The sequence below is a fragment of the Bombina bombina genome, chromosome 11 (assembly GCF_027579735.1).
Source record: "Bombina bombina isolate aBomBom1 chromosome 11, aBomBom1.pri, whole genome shotgun sequence".
In the NCBI taxonomy this organism is placed as follows: domain Eukaryota; kingdom Metazoa; phylum Chordata; class Amphibia; order Anura; family Bombinatoridae; genus Bombina; species Bombina bombina.
The window spans coordinates 163956086-163976815 of NC_069509.1; the positions used below are offsets into that span (position 1 = coordinate 163956086).

General features: G+C 36.5%; 1 protein-coding gene across 1 annotated transcript in view; it reads left to right on the forward strand.

Moving 5' to 3' along the window:
* TMC5 (transmembrane channel like 5) overlaps positions 1–20730 on the forward strand; it is a 197784-nt gene that overhangs the window by 80328 nt on the left and 96726 nt on the right. The window contains exons 5-8 of the mRNA XM_053694248.1: positions 918–1004; positions 12084–12186; positions 14624–14711; positions 19059–19307. Coding sequence (XP_053550223.1) covers positions 918–1004; positions 12084–12186; positions 14624–14711; positions 19059–19307 — 527 coding nt within the window. The remainder of the gene's footprint in view (positions 1–917; positions 1005–12083; positions 12187–14623; positions 14712–19058; positions 19308–20730) is intronic.

Below are 20730 nucleotides of genomic sequence, written 5' to 3' on the forward strand. Positions count from 1 at the left end.
TTAAACAACTTTACTTCATTTCCTTTCTTGGAAAGCATACTGTACCTAGGTAGGCTCAGAAGCAGCAGTGTTCTTACTAGGAGCTAGCTGCTGATTGGTGGCTGCACATATATGCCTTTTGTTATTGGCTCGCTAGTTACCAGTAGCACATTGCTGCCTTTTCAACAAAGGATACAAAGAAAACAAAGAAAATTTGTTAATTTAAAGGGACACTGAACCCAAATTTTTTATTTTATGATTCAGATAGAGCAGCAATTTTAAACAACTTTCTAATTTACTTGAATTTTAGTTTAGATGCCGGCCCATTTTTGATGAACGTACTGGGTTGTCCTTGCTGATTGGACAGCACCAATAAACAAGTGCTGTCCATGGTTCTGAACCAAAAAATGTGCTGGCTCCTTAGCTTAGATGCCTTCTTTTTCAAATAAAGATATAAAGAGAATGAAGAAAAATTGATAATAGAAGTAAATTAGAAAGTTGCTTAAAATTGCATGCTCTATCTGAATCATGAAAGACTTTTTTTGGGTTCAGTGTCCCTTTAAGTAAATTGGTAAATTGTTTATTCCATGATTCAGATAGAGCATACCATTTTAAACCATTTGGGTTTCATCTCCTTTTAAGGGAAGGCTGGGTCGTTGTAAATAAAGAACTGGTCACTGAAATAATGCAGCGTAAATCATTTGGATAGTAGTCACAAGATTAGTGAAAGAAAAATTCTGGGTTTCATGTCCCTTTAATTTGTAATGGATATAGTTTGGCATTATTTCATTCTCTGGAACCTATTTACTCACTGACCTTATTTTGTTGCTGATTTGGCCTTTGTGCAGTGCTTTGTAACTGAGCTCTGAGAAGTAGGCAATGGGACATCACCTAGTTTTTTTTTAAAGCAACTGCAGTAACTATGTGTTGTGTTGTAGATGACAGCAAACAAATCACAGCAACAGCTTCAGTTCACAAAGAATCGTCAGGCATTGCCAGGATGGATAATGAGAGAATTACACAAGGTGAGCCGTTAACCAATCTATACAACTCAAATTATTACTGAAACAACAACAAAAACGTGGAAATAAAAAAGGGATTTTAAAAATATAAACGTATCTCATGTATCGCCTATCTGTATCCCCCCACATCTTTATTTTGCATTGTTTTTTTGTGTAGTATGTGCTTTCTATATACCAGAAACTAGTGTTAAAGCCTGTGTACATAGGGCAAAATGTGTAAGCAAAGAAATATACAGAGGCATTATGCCCTTTTATCTCCCATCTCCTTCTTTCCTTTCTCATTTAAATCTTCCTGTTTCTAACAATTTGTAGTGCTCGCTGCTACATTTTCCTTAATACTGCGGTTTATTCTATTCTCGCGACGGTATGTTTGTCTCGCGCAGTCTCTACTGCGCATGACTGTGTCAGACAAACATACCTGGCCTTTTATTATATAGGATATTGCTGCTAATTCTCAAGGTATGAACATCAGAAATTACCAGACGTGCACGTATTTTGAACATTTAGATTCGATTTTGTTAAATAAATGTACATTTTTCACTGTTACAGGTGAAAAGTTCTAAATACTTACCTAAGTACGCTGGAGAGCCGCGATAACCCACTCCTTTCCTTCACAGAGCCCCAGCCCCGCTTACATGTCCAGAGCAAGTGTGGAGTTTATCCAAAAAGAATATATCACACTGGAGCGTTCATATGTAACTGAAAGATTAACACATAAATATATATATATATAGTCATATGCATATATATTTTTAATTTGCTGCCCAACGCTGCGCGGCTTACCCCCTGCCCTGCACTAGGTTCTTTGCCGTGTCTCACGGCATCAGAACGAGGCTCCCATTGGAGTCTATTGAAGCGTGCTCTCAAGAGCGCAAAGCTTCCAGGCAATGCGAACACGAGGTCGCATTTGCATGGCACTTAATTTGTAATACCAGCGCACATCTAGGTGCACTGGTATTACTGAGTGGAGCGCAAATATCGCGCACGCGAAAGCACAATTTTGCGCTCCACTTGTAATCTAGGCCTTTATATTTAATTTTATATAGATATTTATTTTATGTCCCTTTAATTGTTATTGTTACTGATATTGTTCCCCCCCACCGTACACACACTACATTGGCACTTATATGCAGAGCTGTGTTTCCTGCTCTCTGCTGTACATTTCTGTACAAAACCCAATGAAAACAAATACCAGAAATCACAAACAAATGGATTAATTCACAAACAAATGGATTAATGTACTTGGTTCCTTGAACAGAAAAATAAATAGTGAAAAAGGTTAAAGGGAAGTAACAGTCAAAATGAAACTTTCATGATTCAGATAGAATATGCAGTTTTAAGAAACTTTTCAGTTTACCTCTACAGGGAGTGCAGAATTATTAGGCAAATGAGTATTTTGACCACATCATCCTCTTTATGCATGTTGTCTTACTCCAAGCTGTATAGGCTCGAAAGCCTACTACCAATTAAGCATATTAGGTGATGTGCATCTCTGTAATGAGAAGGGGTGTGGTCTAATGACATCAACACCCTATATCAGGTGTGCATAATTATTAGGCAACTTCCTTTCCTTTGGCAAAATGGGTCAAAAGAAGGACTTGACAGGCTCAGAAAAGTCAAAAATAGTGAGATATCTTGCAGAGGGATGCAGCACTCTTAAAATTGCAAAGCTTCTGAAGCGTGATCATCGAACAATCAAGTGTTTCATTCAAAATAGTCAACAGGGTCGCAAGAAGCGTGTGGAAAAACCAAGGCGCAAAATAACTGCCCATGAACTGAGAAAAGTCAAGCGTGCAGCTGCCAAGATGCCACTTGCCACCAGTTTGGCCATATTTCAGAGCTGCAACATCACTGGAGTGCCCAAAAGCACAAGGTGTGCAATACTCAGAGACATGGCCAAGGTAAGAAAGGCTGAAAGACGACCACCACTGAACAAGACACACAAGCTGAAACGTCAAGACTGGGCCAAGAAATATCTCAAGACTGATTTTTCTAACGTTTTATGGACTGATGAAATGAGAGTGAGTCTTGATGGGCCAGATGGATGGGCCCGTGGCTGGATTGGTAAAGGGCAGAGAGCTCCAGTCCGACTCAGATGCCAGCAAGGTGGAGGTGGAGTACTGGTTTGGGCTGGTATCATCAAAGATGAGCTTGTGGGGCCTTTTCGGGTTGAGGATGGAGTCAAGCTCAACTCCCAGTCCTTCTGCCAGTTTCTGGAAGACACCTTCTTCAAGCAGTGGTACAGGAAGAAGTCTGCATCCTTCAAGAAAAACATGATTTTCATGCAGGACAATGCTCCATCACACGCGTCCAAGTACTCCACAGCGTGGCTGGCAAGAAAGGGTATAAAAGAAGAAAATCTAATGACATGGCCTCCTTGTTCACCTGATCTGAACCCCATTGAGAACCTGTGGTCCATCATCAAATGTGAGATTTACAAGGAGGGAAAACAGTACACCTCTCTGAACAGTGTCTGGGAGGCTGTGGTTGCTGCTGCACGCAATGTTGATGGTGAACAGATCAAAACACTGGCAGAATCCATGGATGGCAGGCTTTTGAGTGTCCTTGCAAAGAAAGGTGGCTATATTGGTCACTGACTTGTTTTTGTTTTGTTTTTGAATGTCAGAAATGTATATTCGTGAATGTTGAGATGTTATATTGGTTTCACTGGTAAAAATAAATAATTGAAATGGGTATATATTTGTTTTTTGTTAAGTTGCCTAATAATTATGCACAGTAATAGTCACCTGCACACACAGATATCCCCCTAAAATAGCTAAAACTAAAAACAAACTAAAAACTACTTCCAAAAATATTCAGCTTTGATATTAATGAGTTTTTTGGGTTCATTGAGAACATGGTTGTTGTTCAATAATAAAATTAATCCTCAAAAATACAACTTGCCTAATAATTCTGCACTCCCTGTATGATCTAACTTGCTTCATTCTCTTGGTATCCTTTGCTGAAAAGCATATCTAGGTAGGCTCAGGGGGCAGCAATGCACTACTGGGAGTTAGCTGTTGATTAGTAGCTGCACACATATGACGCTTATCATTGGCTCATCAGATATGTTCAGCTAGCTCCCAGCAGTGCATTTCTGCTCTGGAGCTGATTTGAATGCCATTGCAGGGGTTAAACACAAAGAAATGAAGAAAAAGAAAAGGATTTTCTTTTTGCAATTTATGTCCCTAACTGCAAGGTATAAAATATATGGAAAATTGATTGTTTAGATTTATTTTTGTATATTAAATAGTTGTTTAAAATAATTAAAACCACAAACCAATATAATGGGCTGAGCTTGCAGGGAGAACAGACCTTATCTTATCTGTCTAATTATTTACATAAAGTCCTCATTATCTTATTTATCACTGATTTCTCAAAAGCAAATACTTAGAGAGAACAATTGAAAATGATCATTGTAGTACCTCTCTCCACAGGCCCCCTAGGAGCATTATTTTATCTAAACCTTTTTGTTTACATAGTTTTTCTAAGTAAATTGTCAGTATAGGTGGGATAAAGCAAATGAGCTATTTCAAATAACAAAATAAAGGTAAACAGGATATTTGTAAACAATTTAATACACTCAAGCAGATAAAATTATTATTGGGAACACATTGAAGGAGATAATATACTAGAGCACAATGTCCCTTAAATCTAAAGCTAAAACTAACAGGCTGTCTGTTTGTGCACACCTAGAAGGTGGGATAGAATCTCATTGGTTAATAAAGAACAGACCCACAATTCTATTCATGAACAGTGACATACGCCATAGGCAGAAGAATAAACAACATGTCTATTTTTTAATCAAATAAACATCCTTTTTTGGTTTGATAAAAATATATTAAAATGTCATGCTTAAATTCATAAAAGAAAATGTTACTTTATGACCCTATATTTGATATATTGACATAAGCGTGTGACAAAACTTTCTGTAGATGAGGGACATTAAACACTAAATAAATGCTAGACAGATTGATGCAGTCAAAAAAAGATTAGTCTGAGAATAACATGTAGATGTATTTTTAAAAGTTTTTAAATTAGCTGTTTAAATAGTGACAAAATAGGTGTAAAGTTTTAGTGTCTATAAAACAATGGGAGCTGCCATGTTGTAACTTAGGTTACCTTCTCTGCTGTGACCAATTAGAGACAGTAATAAATAGGTCACTAGAGTGTGCAGCCAATGGCTGTGTAGAATATAACAGTGTTCTGCACTTCCATTTCTAACAGGAACTGAAAAGCTCACAATTTCAGAATTTAATTACAGGAAAAAGGGGCAAATTAAATAATGAAAGTATATTGCAAGTTTATATATACACACATGATTTATCATTTTATTTTACCATCTCAAAGTGTTTAATGTCCCTTTTCATTTAAATTATCATAATTTGAACATTCTGTTAATAAATTTGACTTATCCAAATAGGAATCCTTCAGCTGTAGTGATGTAAATTATCTGTTTATACAAAATGTTTCTACTGTGTGGACAGGGGTAACCCCAGAAATTTTTCCTGCGGGTGGTATTAGAATACAATTTAAAAAATGCAGGTGAATATAGTTTCTTTTTTTTTTTTTTTTTAATTTCTATTTATTGAGGGAAAACCAAAAAGAATAACAGCCAGTTACAGATTGACATAGTATGTTCAAAAAGCAAAACATTAATTATCACAACAGAATTACTAAACACAACAATGAGCAGAATTCATACTATCTATTTTCTATGTTATCGAAACAGATTCAAGTATCATAATCATTTGGAATAGTCATTACCCATATACAACATCTTTTACAACGTCAGCAATGTTGGTAAGACGTTTCCTAAATACAATAACATATATTCTTAATAAAATAAAATTTCATATAATAAATTTCCCTCAGGTTATTCATAAACACATGACCTAGTATTGTGTCAAAAGAACCTTAGAAAAGTCTCTAGACTTGCAAGTTGATTTAAGCAGTTACCAGGTGAGCAAATACATAACTACATATCAGTAGCATTAGATCGATACCTGTCCACTCATGGAGTGGCGTGGGGGGGTAGGGATTGGGTGGGTAGGTGGGCAAGGAGAAGGAAGGGGGGAGGGAGAAGAGGGAAAAAAAATAAAAAAAATAAAATAAAAAATTATGAAGTATGTCTGTAGTTTTGAATGAAATCTAGCCATTTTTTAGCAAAGGTGAGTTGTTACTGGGGTCCATTATTAACATTGTCCGTCTGTTCAATTATGTATTGTGAATAAAGTAAGTATGTTAAATTATTGATTGTTGGTGGTCGGTTAGCCTTCTAGTTTTTCAAGATAAGATATCTGGCGCCCAAGATTACAGTATTAATGAAACTTACGTTATGTGTATAGGGAGTAGGATTTACTAGAAAGAAAATATTGGCTGGCAGTAGAGTGATTTGAACAGTTAGCAATCTATTCAACCAAAACTGTACCTGTCTCCAAAATTGCAGGATTCTTGGACAACTCCAAAACATGTGGAACAGGTCAGCCACGGCAGAGCTACATCTTGGACACAGATTTGATGATTGGCCATACCATTTATTTATATCTGCAGGGGATATATATATATATACGATTTAAAATTTTAAAATGTGATTCGCGCCAGGCAGCCGATAGAGTAGCTCGTTCGACCGCTGTTATACTAAGTTTCATCTGGGCAATATCTACTGTTTGGATATCACGAGACCATTTGTCATGGATTCTTGCAAGATTGGCTTCCCCTACCTGTACTAATATCAGTCTATACCAGTAACTACTGGAGTGTTTTCCAGCTTTATATAGGAACAGGCCCATTCTTATACCAGGGTGAAGCCATTGTCCATTTTGATTTTGAGTTATTTCATTATACCAATGCCGAACTTGTAGGTACGCATAGAAATCTCTATTCATAAGCTGATACTTAGATTTGAGAAAAGCAAATGTATGTATATTAGAATTCTCAGAGTCTCGAAAATGAGATAAATGAGTGAGACCTTGTGCCTCCCATCTATTGAATACTTTATCATTTAAGCCAGGACTAAAGAAAGGATTCTTAATAATAGGAACTAGATCCGAGATCCGAGGATTATCATTCATGCGTAGTCGAATGTGCTGCCATGCTTTAATGACATTCACTATTGTACATCTATTCTTAAGCTTATTTGGAAGCGCCTTAATGGGACAGTGTAATAAAGCTATTAATGAAAAGAGAGAAACTAATTTTTGCTCAACTTCAAGAGAAGCAACATAAGATCTATCCGTAATCCAATCCATGGCTACCTTAGCCAAACAAATATTATTATAGAGTGAAAACATAGGAAATGCTAACCCACCAAATTGTCTGAGATGTGCCAATTTATCAAGCGAGATCCTTTTCCTACCCGTACCCCATAAAAATATCCTAAGTCGGTTGTCCAAAAACTTAATATCCTTTTTTGTTAGTATAATAGGAGTATTTTGCATAGTATATAATAATTTTGGTAGGATAGTCATCTTAACTAAATTAATTTTCGCCGCTAGTGATAAGGGTATTTTCGCCCAATTCATTAAGTCTGCTTCTATTTTGTTTAAAAGTGGTGCAAAGTTAAGTTCGTACCAATCCGATGGGTTTCTACTAATTCTGATACCTAGGTAGGTGATGTAATGATCTGCAACATTAAATGGGGGCACATAATTCAATTGTGGAAGTGGGTTTAACCAGAGTAGATCAGACTTATTGATATTTTTATAACCCGTAAATGAACTGAATATATCTATAATCTCCAAAATGCGGGGGATCTCGGATTGCGGATCATTAAGAAAGAGTAATACATCATCTGCGTATAACAATACTTTGAGAAATGTATCACCTAAACTAACCCCCGCTAGCTGTGTTTTTAACATTAATGCTAAAGGTTCTAATGCCAGGTTAAATAAAAGTGGCGAGATCGGACATCCTTGACGAGTACCAGTCCTAATATTAAAAGGATCTGTGAGTGAGCCATTTACCAGTAACGCTGACGATGCATTTGAGTAGAGTGCCCTAATACAGGTAGGGAAGTGCCCTCTAAACCCAAACTGTTTCATCTTATGAAATAAGTGATCCCATGTAATCGAGTCAAATGCTTTTTGGGCATCAAGAGATAGAATAGCTGAGTCAGACTGGCAGTGGGTCTTATTAGAGTGCAGAAAATCTATTAACAAAAATTTTTTCCTAATGCTGGCCATTGAATTCCGCTGTGCCATAAAGCCGACCTGGTCCACATGTATCAGGGATCCAAGAATAGATTTAAGCCTGTAAGCCAGAATTGCGGTAAATATTTTGTAATCCGCGTTTAGGAGCGATATAGGGCGGTATGAGTCAATTATTTCCGGATCCTTTGCCTTTTTTGGGATCAAAATAATTTTTGATGCAGTGAAATATTTAGAAGGTACCTTGCCCTTACATAGATAATCGTTAAATAAATTCACTAAGGATGGTGTAACCTCTTCCCTCAAAATTTTGTACAGTTCGGCCGGAAGTAGATCAGGGCCAGCAGCTTTACCCCACCTAAGTCTATCTATAGCTTGTAGTACTTCTATATTGGTGATGGGTTGGTTGAGATTTTCTACATCATGTCGGGACAGTGTTGGAACCTGAATTTTTCCCCAAAACTTCTCTTTGTTCTGCATATCTATCTGCGGGTCGCTATATAATCTCTTGAAAAATTCATGAAACACGGTCTTTATGTCATCCGACTCAGTTAATCTTTTCCCCCCTATCTTTATAGCTTTTATACTTTTGTGTGCTTGATACATCTTCACGCAGTTTCCTAGTAGTTTACCTACCTTGCTGCCAAATCTATAAAACCTAGCCCTTTGCTGACTTTCCTGAGTCATAGCTTTCTGAAGAGATATATTATCCCATTCTTGTTTAGCTTTACAGTATTTCTGCCAGTTCTGCTGATTAGGTTCAGTGATATACAGATTGTAGGTGTTTCTAAGATAATTAGATAACTCCCTTTCTCTTAAACGTGCTTTGGCCCTAATCCTGCATGTGTATTTTTTAATCTCGCCCCTTATCACCGCTTTAGCTGTTTCCCAATAGGTCTCTGCCTTATGGTTGTAGGAGCTATTCTGTAACCTATATTCTCGCCAAGTTGCATGAATATGTTTTTGAAACTCATTGTTACTGGTTAAATAACGTGGGAAAGTATAACCTCTAGTTGGTTCAAAGGTGGTGCTAGCTAGCTTAATTTCTAAAGATATAGGGGCGTGATCAGATATGATAATGTCACCTATCTGCGCATTAGTGCAATTTCCCAGTGCCCTTTCTGAGCCCCAAAAAAAAATCAATACGCGAGAACGTTCTGTGGTGTTTAGATTCGCATGTGTATGCACTTATATTGGGGTTCTTATGTCGCCAGATATCCCGAAGTTGAAGAGCATTACAGAAAGTTCTAAGGATTCTGGTTATTTTATGAGGAATTCTAGTTGGCTTTAATTTATTGGTCTGCAGTCGATCTATACTGTTAAAGGCAAGGTTAAAGTCGCCTGCCACTATCATAATAGTATCTGTATAATTAAACAATTTGACCTTCAGTTTTACCCAAAATGACTCGTCATAATTATTTGTACCATACACATTACATATAGTGTAAATGAGTGATCCAATTTTTATTTTCATAATAATATAGCGTTCACCCGGATCTAACTCCTGGGAAATAATTTCATACTCCAGGTTTTTCCTGAATAATATAGCTACCCCACGTTTACGAGAAGCACACGGGGTAAAAATAACCTCCTGGACCCAATTCACTTTTAACTTTTAGGTGAATATAGTTTCATATGTATATGTGTATTTATAGGTCTCTGTGCTTGTGAGATTATGTAAGTTATTTCACCAGTACTACAAAAGTCCCTGGTTGATTTGTCTAATGGCAGTTTTTATCTTGAGACAAATGTGTCTCCCTGTATTTACGTATGTGATTGAGAGTCACATATCACAATAGGGCTAAAACAATAATAAATCATATTAAACAAATAAATGAAAGATTGAAATAAAAATTAGCAGTAAAAAATGCATTGTTATATCACATTAAAAAAAATAAGAAAATTGTTAAGCAAAAAAATTGTAATTTATGGAAAAATTAAAATTGTAATTTATGGAAAAATTAAAATTTGTATTGAAATTACACAGGATGAAAACCTTTTTAATGTGCACAGTAGAGATTTAATAAAACTACACTGCACATTCCAAACACAATGTGAAATTAGTACTTATAAGTGCAAAATTCAAAATGTATTGGGGGTTTTTATTGTAAAATTAGTTTCCCCACCTCTGCTAATGGGAAAAACAGGTGTGTAGCTGAATGTTGTCTGTGAGGTCTGGTGTATTCTCTAAATATTTTCCCCTACAACTCTCTAAAGATCTAAAGGACTCTGTCCTTGTAAGATTCTGTAATATATTTCACCCCTTAAAGAATTCTGTAAAAGCAGTATTTACCTTGAGAACAGTGTGTCTCACAAAGGGGTGTACCCCTTTGTGTTGTGCTGGTGCTTGGTAAGCACAAACTAGGTCTCAAAATTGTACAGAAAAAAGAAAACTGATGCACATGAATGCAGTAGAATAGTAACAGTGTTTATTAGGAACTTATTGCAATAAGACAAATCAGTAATCAGCTTGTAAATGTATTACAGCTAAGCAGCTACAATATAGTAACACAAGGCAGTGATTAAACTATTAAAGCATTACTTATCTTTGGGTTTCAGATAAGGTATGAGGTTCATCATTCAGTAGAACACAGGCAAATTCCACAGGTGCTGTATATGAGGCTCTTCTCCAAGATGTTACCCAGTAAAATCTCCTGTCCCCCTTTAGCAATTCTAACAGTTAAAGGGACATAAAACAAGTTGGGATAGAGACAAAATATAATAATACATGCCTGATACGCGTTTCACAGCATTTGCTAAAGCTGAGTGCACAATGTATGTCCAAAGTGTTCTGGTCTTTCTCTCATGCCTGAGAGCTGTAATAAGCATTTTTGTGATTTAAAATTAATTGTTTGGAGTTATATTTGGTAAAGAAACTAGCACAGGAACACCCAACGTTTCAAAACATCCATGGGCGGACAGGGGCAGACATATTCATCCCTGTCCGCCCAACTACTCCTCTGGTGGGGAGCAATCCACTGCCTGAATTTACCACTGCGCACAAGTGCTCCTTTCGACCAGGGAGATTGACAGCTCCTGCCCACGCGTGATTGGCTGTGCTCGGGCAGGAGCTGGCAATCTCCCGGGTCGGAAGAGACTAGGGAGATAGAAATTATCCACCTAATAAGTGAAGAACAGGGCAGGGAAGCAGCAGTCTGATACCGCTGCTTGATAATTTCTGACTGCAGGTTCACTTGTGCGAACCTGCAGTCGAAGGAGAGAGAAGGGCTTTATAGGTGGCTATCTCTTACTTTTCCTTTGGGATTAAATAGTCACCAATAGATAAGGTGCAGGGGTCTTTTTAACTCTAGTAAAACAGATGAAACACATCAAAGCTTTACATAATTCTGTTTAATTTTCAAGCTTATATACAGTATATCTACAACTTTAGAATTACAGATGGCAGTTTCACTAAATACCTATTTAATCCATTTATCTTTATTGTATTAAAGGGATATAAATCACAAACATTTTCTTTCATTATTTAGATAGGCCATGCGATTTTAAACAACTTTCTAATTTGCTTCAATTATCAATTTTTCTTCATTCTCGGTATCTTTTGTTAAAAGCAGGAACATAAGCTTAGGAGCCAGTCCATTTCTGGAGCACTATATAGCAGCAGTTTTGTAAGAACATTAGATGGCAGCACTATTTCCTGCCATATAGTGCACCTGATGACTACTTAGGTATCTCTTCAACACAGGATATCATGTTAACAAAGCAATTTTTTTTAATAGAAGTAAATTAGAAACTTTTTTTAAATGGTTTGTTCTATATGAGCCACAAAAGAAATGTTTTGGGTTTCATATCCCTCACACTCTGCCAATAATAACACTTTTTATTTGTTTACCTGTAAATCCAGGAAATATAAGCGCTTTAAAAAATGTTGTTTTTTTTACATTGTATTCAAATATTCTTCTTATAATTTAAACAGCAAATGAAGATTTCCTTGAAAAGCTTTCAGAAATGTCTAGTGAGGAAATTACCAGAGAAATTCAGAAGCTACCAACAAATCTGAAGGAAAAGCAGAAAATCAGGTCAGTGTGAAATAGAAGATGAAATCAGCAATTAGTTCTATGCGAAAAGATGGAGGAAGAAATGGTTTGCAATATAGTGAGTACCTAGAGTTGCTAGCTCGGCCATATTTTCCTGGACACATATGAGTTATACGTGCTGCAGGGTGTGCAGGGAGGAACATGAATAATGCTGTTCAGATTCACTATCCGTGTGCTGTCCAGGTGCATAATACATGTTGCCCTCACCACACCCTGCAGCATGTGTACCTCATAAGTCACCAAACATTGCCGAGGTGGCAACCCTATGTGTACCCCTGCTGCCAATAGTTGTCCTCTGACTTGTACTACCTTTTTATCAATGTCAACACCCAACATACCTACCAGCATTCTCTTCTGAAAAACTAGGCTCAGGGGATGAGCCCTGTGAAAGGAGCGAGAGTGGCCCGGGGAGCGTGATTGGGTGACATGGAGCTGCTGTTGATTGGTCTTGGTGTGTGGTTGTGCCGTGTTGGCAGTGCTAGGGGGTCCGTGGGTGTGGCTGGGCAGTTTTTGTTAGGAGTTGGGACCAGTGGTGTATTTTGGCATAAGCCAACTACACCTGTGTCTAGGGCAGCAGAATTTGGGTGGGCAGTAAATTGTGATGGGTAATTCTATGTCACAATGCATTCCAACTTCCCAAAGGAAAAATGTTGTAATATCATTAAAGGAAAACTAAACCCAGCTTTTTTCTTTTATGATTCGGATAGAGCAGCAATTTTAAATAACTTTCTAATTTACTCCTTTTATCATTTTTTCTTCATTCTCTTGTTATCTTTATTTGAAAAAGCAGGAATGAAAGCATAGGAGCCAGCCCATTTTGGTTCAGCACCCTGGATAGTGCTTGCTGATTGGTGGCCACATTTAACCACACATTAGCAAGCAGTACCCAGGTGCTTAACCTAAAATGGGCTGGCTCCTAAGCTTTCATTCTTTCTTTTCAAATAAAGTTACAAAAAGTAAAAAGAAAAACTCCCAATAGGAGTAAATTAGAAAGTTGTTTAAAGTTGCCTGATCTATCCAAATCATAAAAGAAAAAAAAATTAGGTTTGGTATCCCTTTAATAATAACATCTAGGATTTTGCTTCTTTTAATTTTCACTAAATACTCAGCCAGATTAAAGGAACATTGTCTTCATTCTTTTTTCTTTGTAGGTGTTTCTAATAATATTTTTTATGTTGCTGTGCTGAATATAACAACTTTTTTTTGTCATGCTTGTGAAGTGTGCCTTTAAAGGGACATTAAACCCAACATTTTTCCCTTGTGGTTCAGATAGTAAATACAATTATAAACAACTTTTAATTTACTTTTCTTATCAAATTTGCTTCCTAGTCTTGGTATCCTTTGTTAGCTAGCTGAACACATTGGGCCACTGACAAGAGGCATATCTGTGCAGCCACCAATCAGCAGCTAGCTCCCAGTAGTGCATTGCAGCACCTGTACCTACCTAGGTATGCTTTTCAACAAAGGCAGTATATCAAAAGAAAAAGCAAATTAGATAATAGAAGTAAATTGGAAAGTTGTTTAAAATTCTATTCTCTGAATCAAGAAAAACAAATGTTGAGTTTTACGTCCTTTAAATACTAAATTATTGTTAGATAGATTTTTAAGAAAAGATCAGGCTGAGAATAATATAATTTATCAATTATAAGTTGTTTATATATTGGAAAAATAAAAAGTAATGTTTTAGATTTCATAAAACAATTAGCGCTGCCATGTTGAAACCTAGGTTTCTTTCTTCATTGAGGCCAATAAGTAACGGTTATAAACAAGTAACTAAAGTGTGCAACCAATGTCTGTGTGGAATGAAGCAGTGTCTAGAGTCTGTACTTTTAACAGGATTTAGATTGCCCACAGTTTTAAAAAAATAAATTACAGGAAAAGGGGACAAAAAATGAAAATATATTGCAATGTTTACATAGAATTAAATATTTATAAATTAAAAGGACCTTTAAATACAATAAAATTGCATAATCAACAAATGCATACTAAAAATACAATGCAATAGCACTTACTCTGAATTTGAAATGAGTAGTTATTTTTTTCTGACATATTTCAAAGTTAGTTCAATATTCCTTCCCCCTGTATCATGTGACAGCCATCAGCCAATCACAAATTGCATATGCGTATATGTTCTGTGAATCTTGCACATGCTCATTAGGAGCCTCAGAAAGTGTGTAAATAAAAAGATTGGGCACATTTTGTTAATGAAATTGTACCTTTAATGTTCTTTAAAACTGTAGGTTTTGTTCATATCAGCCAGTGAACAATTAATAGCTAAAGATCATTGAGCACTAATATTAATTTCATGTTAGTTCCAATTTAAATAGATTTATTAATTTTTTATTATCATGATTTTGTTTAAAAAATAAGATACATTATATCACACCTAATATATTATATATTACCTCTCCTTTAACAGGAATACTGCTGTAAAGATGAAAACAAAAGCTTTAAAAAACATTTCTCAAAAAAACTGCTGTGGATCCTGTATGCACTCCACGAAATTGGTGAGTTATCCGTGTGATTATCTATCTCAGTGGGCACATTATATATATATATTTTTTATAAAAATACATTACGTGATTTTGTAACTTTATGTAAAATATATGTTAAATTATTTCTGTTCGGTCATGTCAATGTGAACAAATGGACTTTTGAGAGCTGTACTCATCAGCAAATTGGCTTCCGTCCTGTGTACCAGTTGTGTATACATTTTACTTCTTGCCTATAACTTTGAAAATAAAAATATATTTCAAAGTTCAAATAATGCTCTTTCTTATGTGCGGTGGATTTTGGACCAGATTATGAGTGGCGCGCTAACAGTTATGCACAAGGGAAAAGGGGTTTATCACTTCTGTTTGGGTGCGTCGGGTGTAGCGCTCGTATTACAAGTTGAAAATAAACCTGAACGCTTGAGCGTAATTGCATAAGTGAAGTTAATGATCTTTGGGATAGCGCATCCTCAGAGCTCCGATTAACTGTTTTGCGAAACAAAGAAGTGTCACAAAACTCATTAAAAATACATTACAAAGTACAGTTACACTCATAATAACATTAACACTATAGGATAAAAATTATTATAAAGAAAAAAATGCACAACAAAGTTATAAGGGCTCAAAGATATGAGGTTGCTTCCTGTTGTCTAGCTACGGAATAACATATCAGTCTGGTCTAAACGTTTTTAAAACAAATTAACATCTTCTTTGCTGCCATTGTTTTTCAATAGTCAAATTCCACCCATCATTAGCCTCATTTAGAGGAGCTAATCCGAGTTTGAGTGTACAGGCAAAAGGCTAGCCACAGTCATAATGTTTGTATAAAGAGCATTATTTTGCAGTTGTATGTTAAAGCCAATTAGGGACAGATATCTAGTAGGATTAGCCTTGAGAAGAGATAAATTACATGAAAAGGGGACAAAATAAATAAAGTATGATACAAAGTTTGTTTGTTTGTTTGCTGTCCCTTTAGGTTTTTTAATAGTAATTAATTTTGCTCTTCCCTTATGTTTATAATCTGATTATCAAGCTCTGTTCTATGGCTCTATAACAAGTCATTCTCTACAGTGGTCCAAACAACAGTTGTCCATGGAAACATTTTACAATATTATTGCAAGACAGGAGGCTTCATATATGGCATTAAATTCTTAGCAGAAAAGATAGTGACATCATAGCAAGAAGAAATAAGCAACCAATAAGCTCATAGCACTGCAGATATTTAGGCCCTGGTTTCTCAACAGCCGGGCCGTGGCCCAGTATCGGGCCGTGATAGCCCTGCTGGTGGGCCCCGACCTGTCATGCACCCACTGCACACTCTTACCCCACTGCACACCAGGGGCAGACTGAGACCAATCAAGGCCCCAGGAACACTGTCTCACACTGGCCAAAATGTATTAAATTTTATGCAAATGAACATGGTAGCCTCCTGACCTGCCCCCAACAGGCCCCTCAACCTCCAGAGCCAGGACCCCCAACATTAAGGTCCAGAGAAAGGGCACCCAACCTCCAGGGCCAGACCCCACACTCTATGGCCCTCACAGCGACAGACCCCCGCCAGGGCCCCCACTAAACCCACACTTATTTGCTTAGTTACTGATAGGGCAATTGAAAACTCCAGCTTAAGGAATGCACAAGGATCCGTGGAGATGTCATTTGTGGCCCCCCTACTTGCTGGTAGCTCAGCCCAGATCCTATTTGCCTGACTGATCAGCCCGCCCCTGCTGCTCACTATAACTATAACTATATATATATATAAAATTTATTAAAATTATGGGGGGGGGGGGAGATAAACAAACTGAAATTAAAATCCTCCACGTCTCAAAATTAAATCAATGTAAATATTTGCATAGGAAATTAGTACATCTAAGCAAATATCTCCGCTTGCCCCCAGAAATTCTTAATATGCAAAGTTTCCAATGCACAAGAGAATTGTGGGTAAGATATGCAAATTAGGTATGCAAATTCTCAGTTTTTTTGCTTCAAAAATACTGTTTTAACACAGCAATCCTTTTAAACAGGAATATGACAACAAACCAGAAATCACTCACTAGACAAGCCTGTTTCGTTCTTTTTAGAACTCATCAGTAGGAGATAGATTTCTGATTGCTGCATTAGAAAAGCTATTTTCATGATTAAACCAAAATTCATTAAAATTATGGGGGGGAGATAAAAAACTGAAATTAAAATCCTCCATGTCTCAAATAGTCTATAGTCTATAGTGAGTGATTTCTGGTTTGCTGTCATATTCCTGTTTAAAAGGATCGCTGTGTTAAAACAGTATTTTTGAAGCAAAAAAACTGAGAATTTGCATACCTAATTTGCATATCTTACCCACAATTCTCTTGTGCATTGGAAACTTTGCATATTAAGAATTTGTGGGAGCAAGCGGGGATACTTGCTTAGATGTACTAATTTCCTATGCAAATATTTACATTGATTTAATTTTGAGACATGGAGGATTTTAATTTCAGTTTTTTATCTCCCCCCCCATAATTTTAATGAATTTTGGTTTGACCATGAAAATAGCTTTTCCAATGCAGCAATCAGAAATCTATCTCCTACTGATGAGTTTTACAAGTGGGGATACTTGCTTAGATGTACTAATTTCCTATGCAAATATTTACATTGATTTATATATATATATAACTACCGGGCCTTGGACATGTCTAGCTAAAATTTACTGGGCCTTGAGCTCACTTTGGTTGAGAACCACTTAGGCAATTGTAGAAGCAGCCAGTTATTTTCTTGGCAACAATGTTGCTATGTTAAAACATCCTTTATTTTGTTCAAAAAAGTACGCAAGAAAGCATACAAAAGGGTGCGCAAAAGAAAACTTTAAGAATAATGGTTTTGATAAATAATATTTAAAAATATATATAATATATCTACTACTATATATTGGGTGTGCTACTAGTGTAAGCCAAATGTATTATTGTTTGACCACTCAAATTTTTTGTGTATGAAAAATGGTGTGTCAGAAAAAGAGGATGTGATAAAATTCACAAAAAAAGGGGAAGCGAATCCGTGCGCTGTTAATTAGCAGTGTTTAAATAGACAAATATATCTACAAAGGGTGTGATATATTTCACAATATGAGTGAAGTAAATCGATGCACTGTTAGTTAATAGTGCTTAAAAAAAATATATATCTAAAACTCAAAATGTGTTAAAGTAAATATATATATATATAAAACCTGAACTGTATGTAATCAGTTCTAGAACCAGTGATTGAATACTGAATAGCAGGACGTCTAGATAAAAAATAAATAAAAAATAAAAATATCTACCATATAAAAAATGAAATTAAATAAACATATATATAATAATATACACAGTGAACGATATAGTGGTAACTGAAAACCAAAACAAACGTGGTGATAACCTAAAAATATGCAAATCTCAAAGATATGAAAGAGTAATATGGTCACTGAGAAATCCAGCAGGGTGTAAAAGTCACTGATGAATTCAGCAGAGTAAAAGGCTGCTTCTCTTCGGATCCGGTGGTGAGTCGGATAATCTAGAAGATGCAAACAAAAAGAGAGAGAGAGCACCTAATAGAGTAGTATCGTCTGAAACTAGGTAAACACAAACAATAGCGGCATCAAAAGATGGGTACTCACAAGCGAGTTGGCACTCACAAGTAGTGCATGCGAGCAGGCTGACCTTTCTACAGCAGTCAGTACGCTGGGGGTTTGTTCTAGTAGAAGTGCCCCTCTGACAGGTATGCGACTAGCCGTGGCTGCTGGGAATGCAGGCGTCTCCTCTACAACACTGTGTGTCTGCGCTGATTAGATGTCTGTGATTCAGCTGAGCAAGTCAAGTAACTCCCAATGCTCACCACATATGAGGATTCAGGTATACACAGTTCGTATAATTTCTGAATGTTACCAAAGTGAGAAATTTCTCTACATTCAGCGTATGCAGTCTGTTGGTACAGCTTGACAAGTGAAACAGCTCCAGATACACACAGCGTGTGGGGGCCGGTTTTTCTTGTTAGTAGTCAGCCAATAAAATTTGGGCTCAGTAGTAAGAACAATGATATTTAAAAACAATGACAGCGGACAAACGGGGGCATGGTCTAGACAGCAGGGGTGGAGTCTAGAAGATCCTTGGGAATAGCTGAGTTGCTCAGGGGTGGGGTTTGGTCAGTATTGAGATGGAATCTAACAATCTAGGGCAGGCATTTGGCAGTCTCAGGTTTCTCTAAGAAATAGACAAGATATAAAGAGTGAAGTAAAAGAGAGAGGGACCGAGCTCCAAAATATTGTTGTATTTTTTTTCTTTGGCTGTTTAATAATGTATTATATTTCCTAAAGTCTCTCACATTGTTGTATTTAATACCTACTTTGTTTATTTACAGTCCTGCAAAAAATCCAAACAGCTTATTTTAGACGTATTCAGATCGATACAATTATGGCGTAAAACGTTGAAAGTCATTGGTGGCAAGTTTGGGACGAGTATTCTCTCGTATTTTGTTTTCATCAAATGGCTTTTGACCTTCAACATCTTCTCGTTTATTGTGAATTTCAGTTTTATAACAATCCCACAGTTTGTTGATATGAGCCCAAATAACTTATCATTTACTGGTCTCGAATTACTCACAGGCGCGGTAAGTACCTAAATATGCTATTAGATAGGTTTATAACTTGAAACCCAATTTGTTTTCTTTCCTGAGTCAGATAGAACATACAGTTTTAAACAACTTTCCAATTTACGTCTATTATCAAATTTGCTTCATTCTCTTGTTATTCTTTTCTGAAGGAGCAGCAATGCACTACTGGGAGCTAGCTGAACAGGTTAGGTGAGCCAATGACAAGAGGCATACATATGCAGCCACTATTTGCCAGTTAGCTCCCAGTAGTGCATTGTTACTATTGATTCTAGTTAAGAATGCTTTTAAATAAAGGATACCAAGAGAACAAAGAAAATTAGATAACAAAAGTAGATTGAAAAGCTGTTTAAAATTGCACGCTCTATCTGAATTATGAAAGTTTGATTTTGGTGTTGCTGGGCCTTTACAATAAAAAATGCAGTATTCATAATCTAAATACTGAACAGCAGGGTGATCCAATATGTAGTTGTTGATTTAGGGGTAGATTTATCAATATGCGAGCGGACATGATACGATTTAGGCGTATCATGTCCGACAGACATCGATAAATGCTGACAGCGTACGCTGTCGGTATTTATCATTGCACCAGCAGTTCTTGTGAACTGCTTGTGCAATGCCGCCCCCTGCAGATATGCGGCCAATCGACCTCTAGCAGAGGGTGTCAATCAACCCGGTCATATTAGATCAGGTTGATTTCTGTCCGCGGGCTCTGAGCAGGCGGACAAGTTAAGGAGCAGCGGCCTTTAGACCACTGCTTCATAACTTCTGTTTCCAGGCTCGCTGTAAACAAGGGGCATCAAGCTCCGTACGAAGCTTGATAAATTGGCCCCCTAGTGGCCTTAATTTGTAAACATATAAGCACATACCTACCTTAAATTGTAAACATATAAGCACATACCTACCTTAATTTGTAAACATATAAGCACATACCTACCTTAAATTGTAAACATATAAGCACATACCTACCTTAATTTGTAAACATATAAGCACATACCTACCTTAATTTGTAAACATATAAGCACATACCTACCTTAAATTGTAAACATATCAGCACATACCTACCTTAATTTGTAAACATATAAGCACATACCTACCTTAATTTGTAAACATATAAGCACATACCTACCTTAATTTGTAAACATATAAGCACATAGCTACCTTAAATTGTAAACATATAAGCACATACCTACCCTAATTTGTAAACATATAAGCACATACCTACCTTAATTTGTAAACATATAAGCACATACCTACCTTAATTTGTAAACATATAAGCACATACCTACCTTAATTTGTAAACATATAAGCACATACCTACCTTAATTTGTAAACATATAAGCACATAGCTACCTTAAATTGTAAACATATAAGCACATACCTACCCTAATTTGTAAACATATAAGCACATACCTACCTTAAA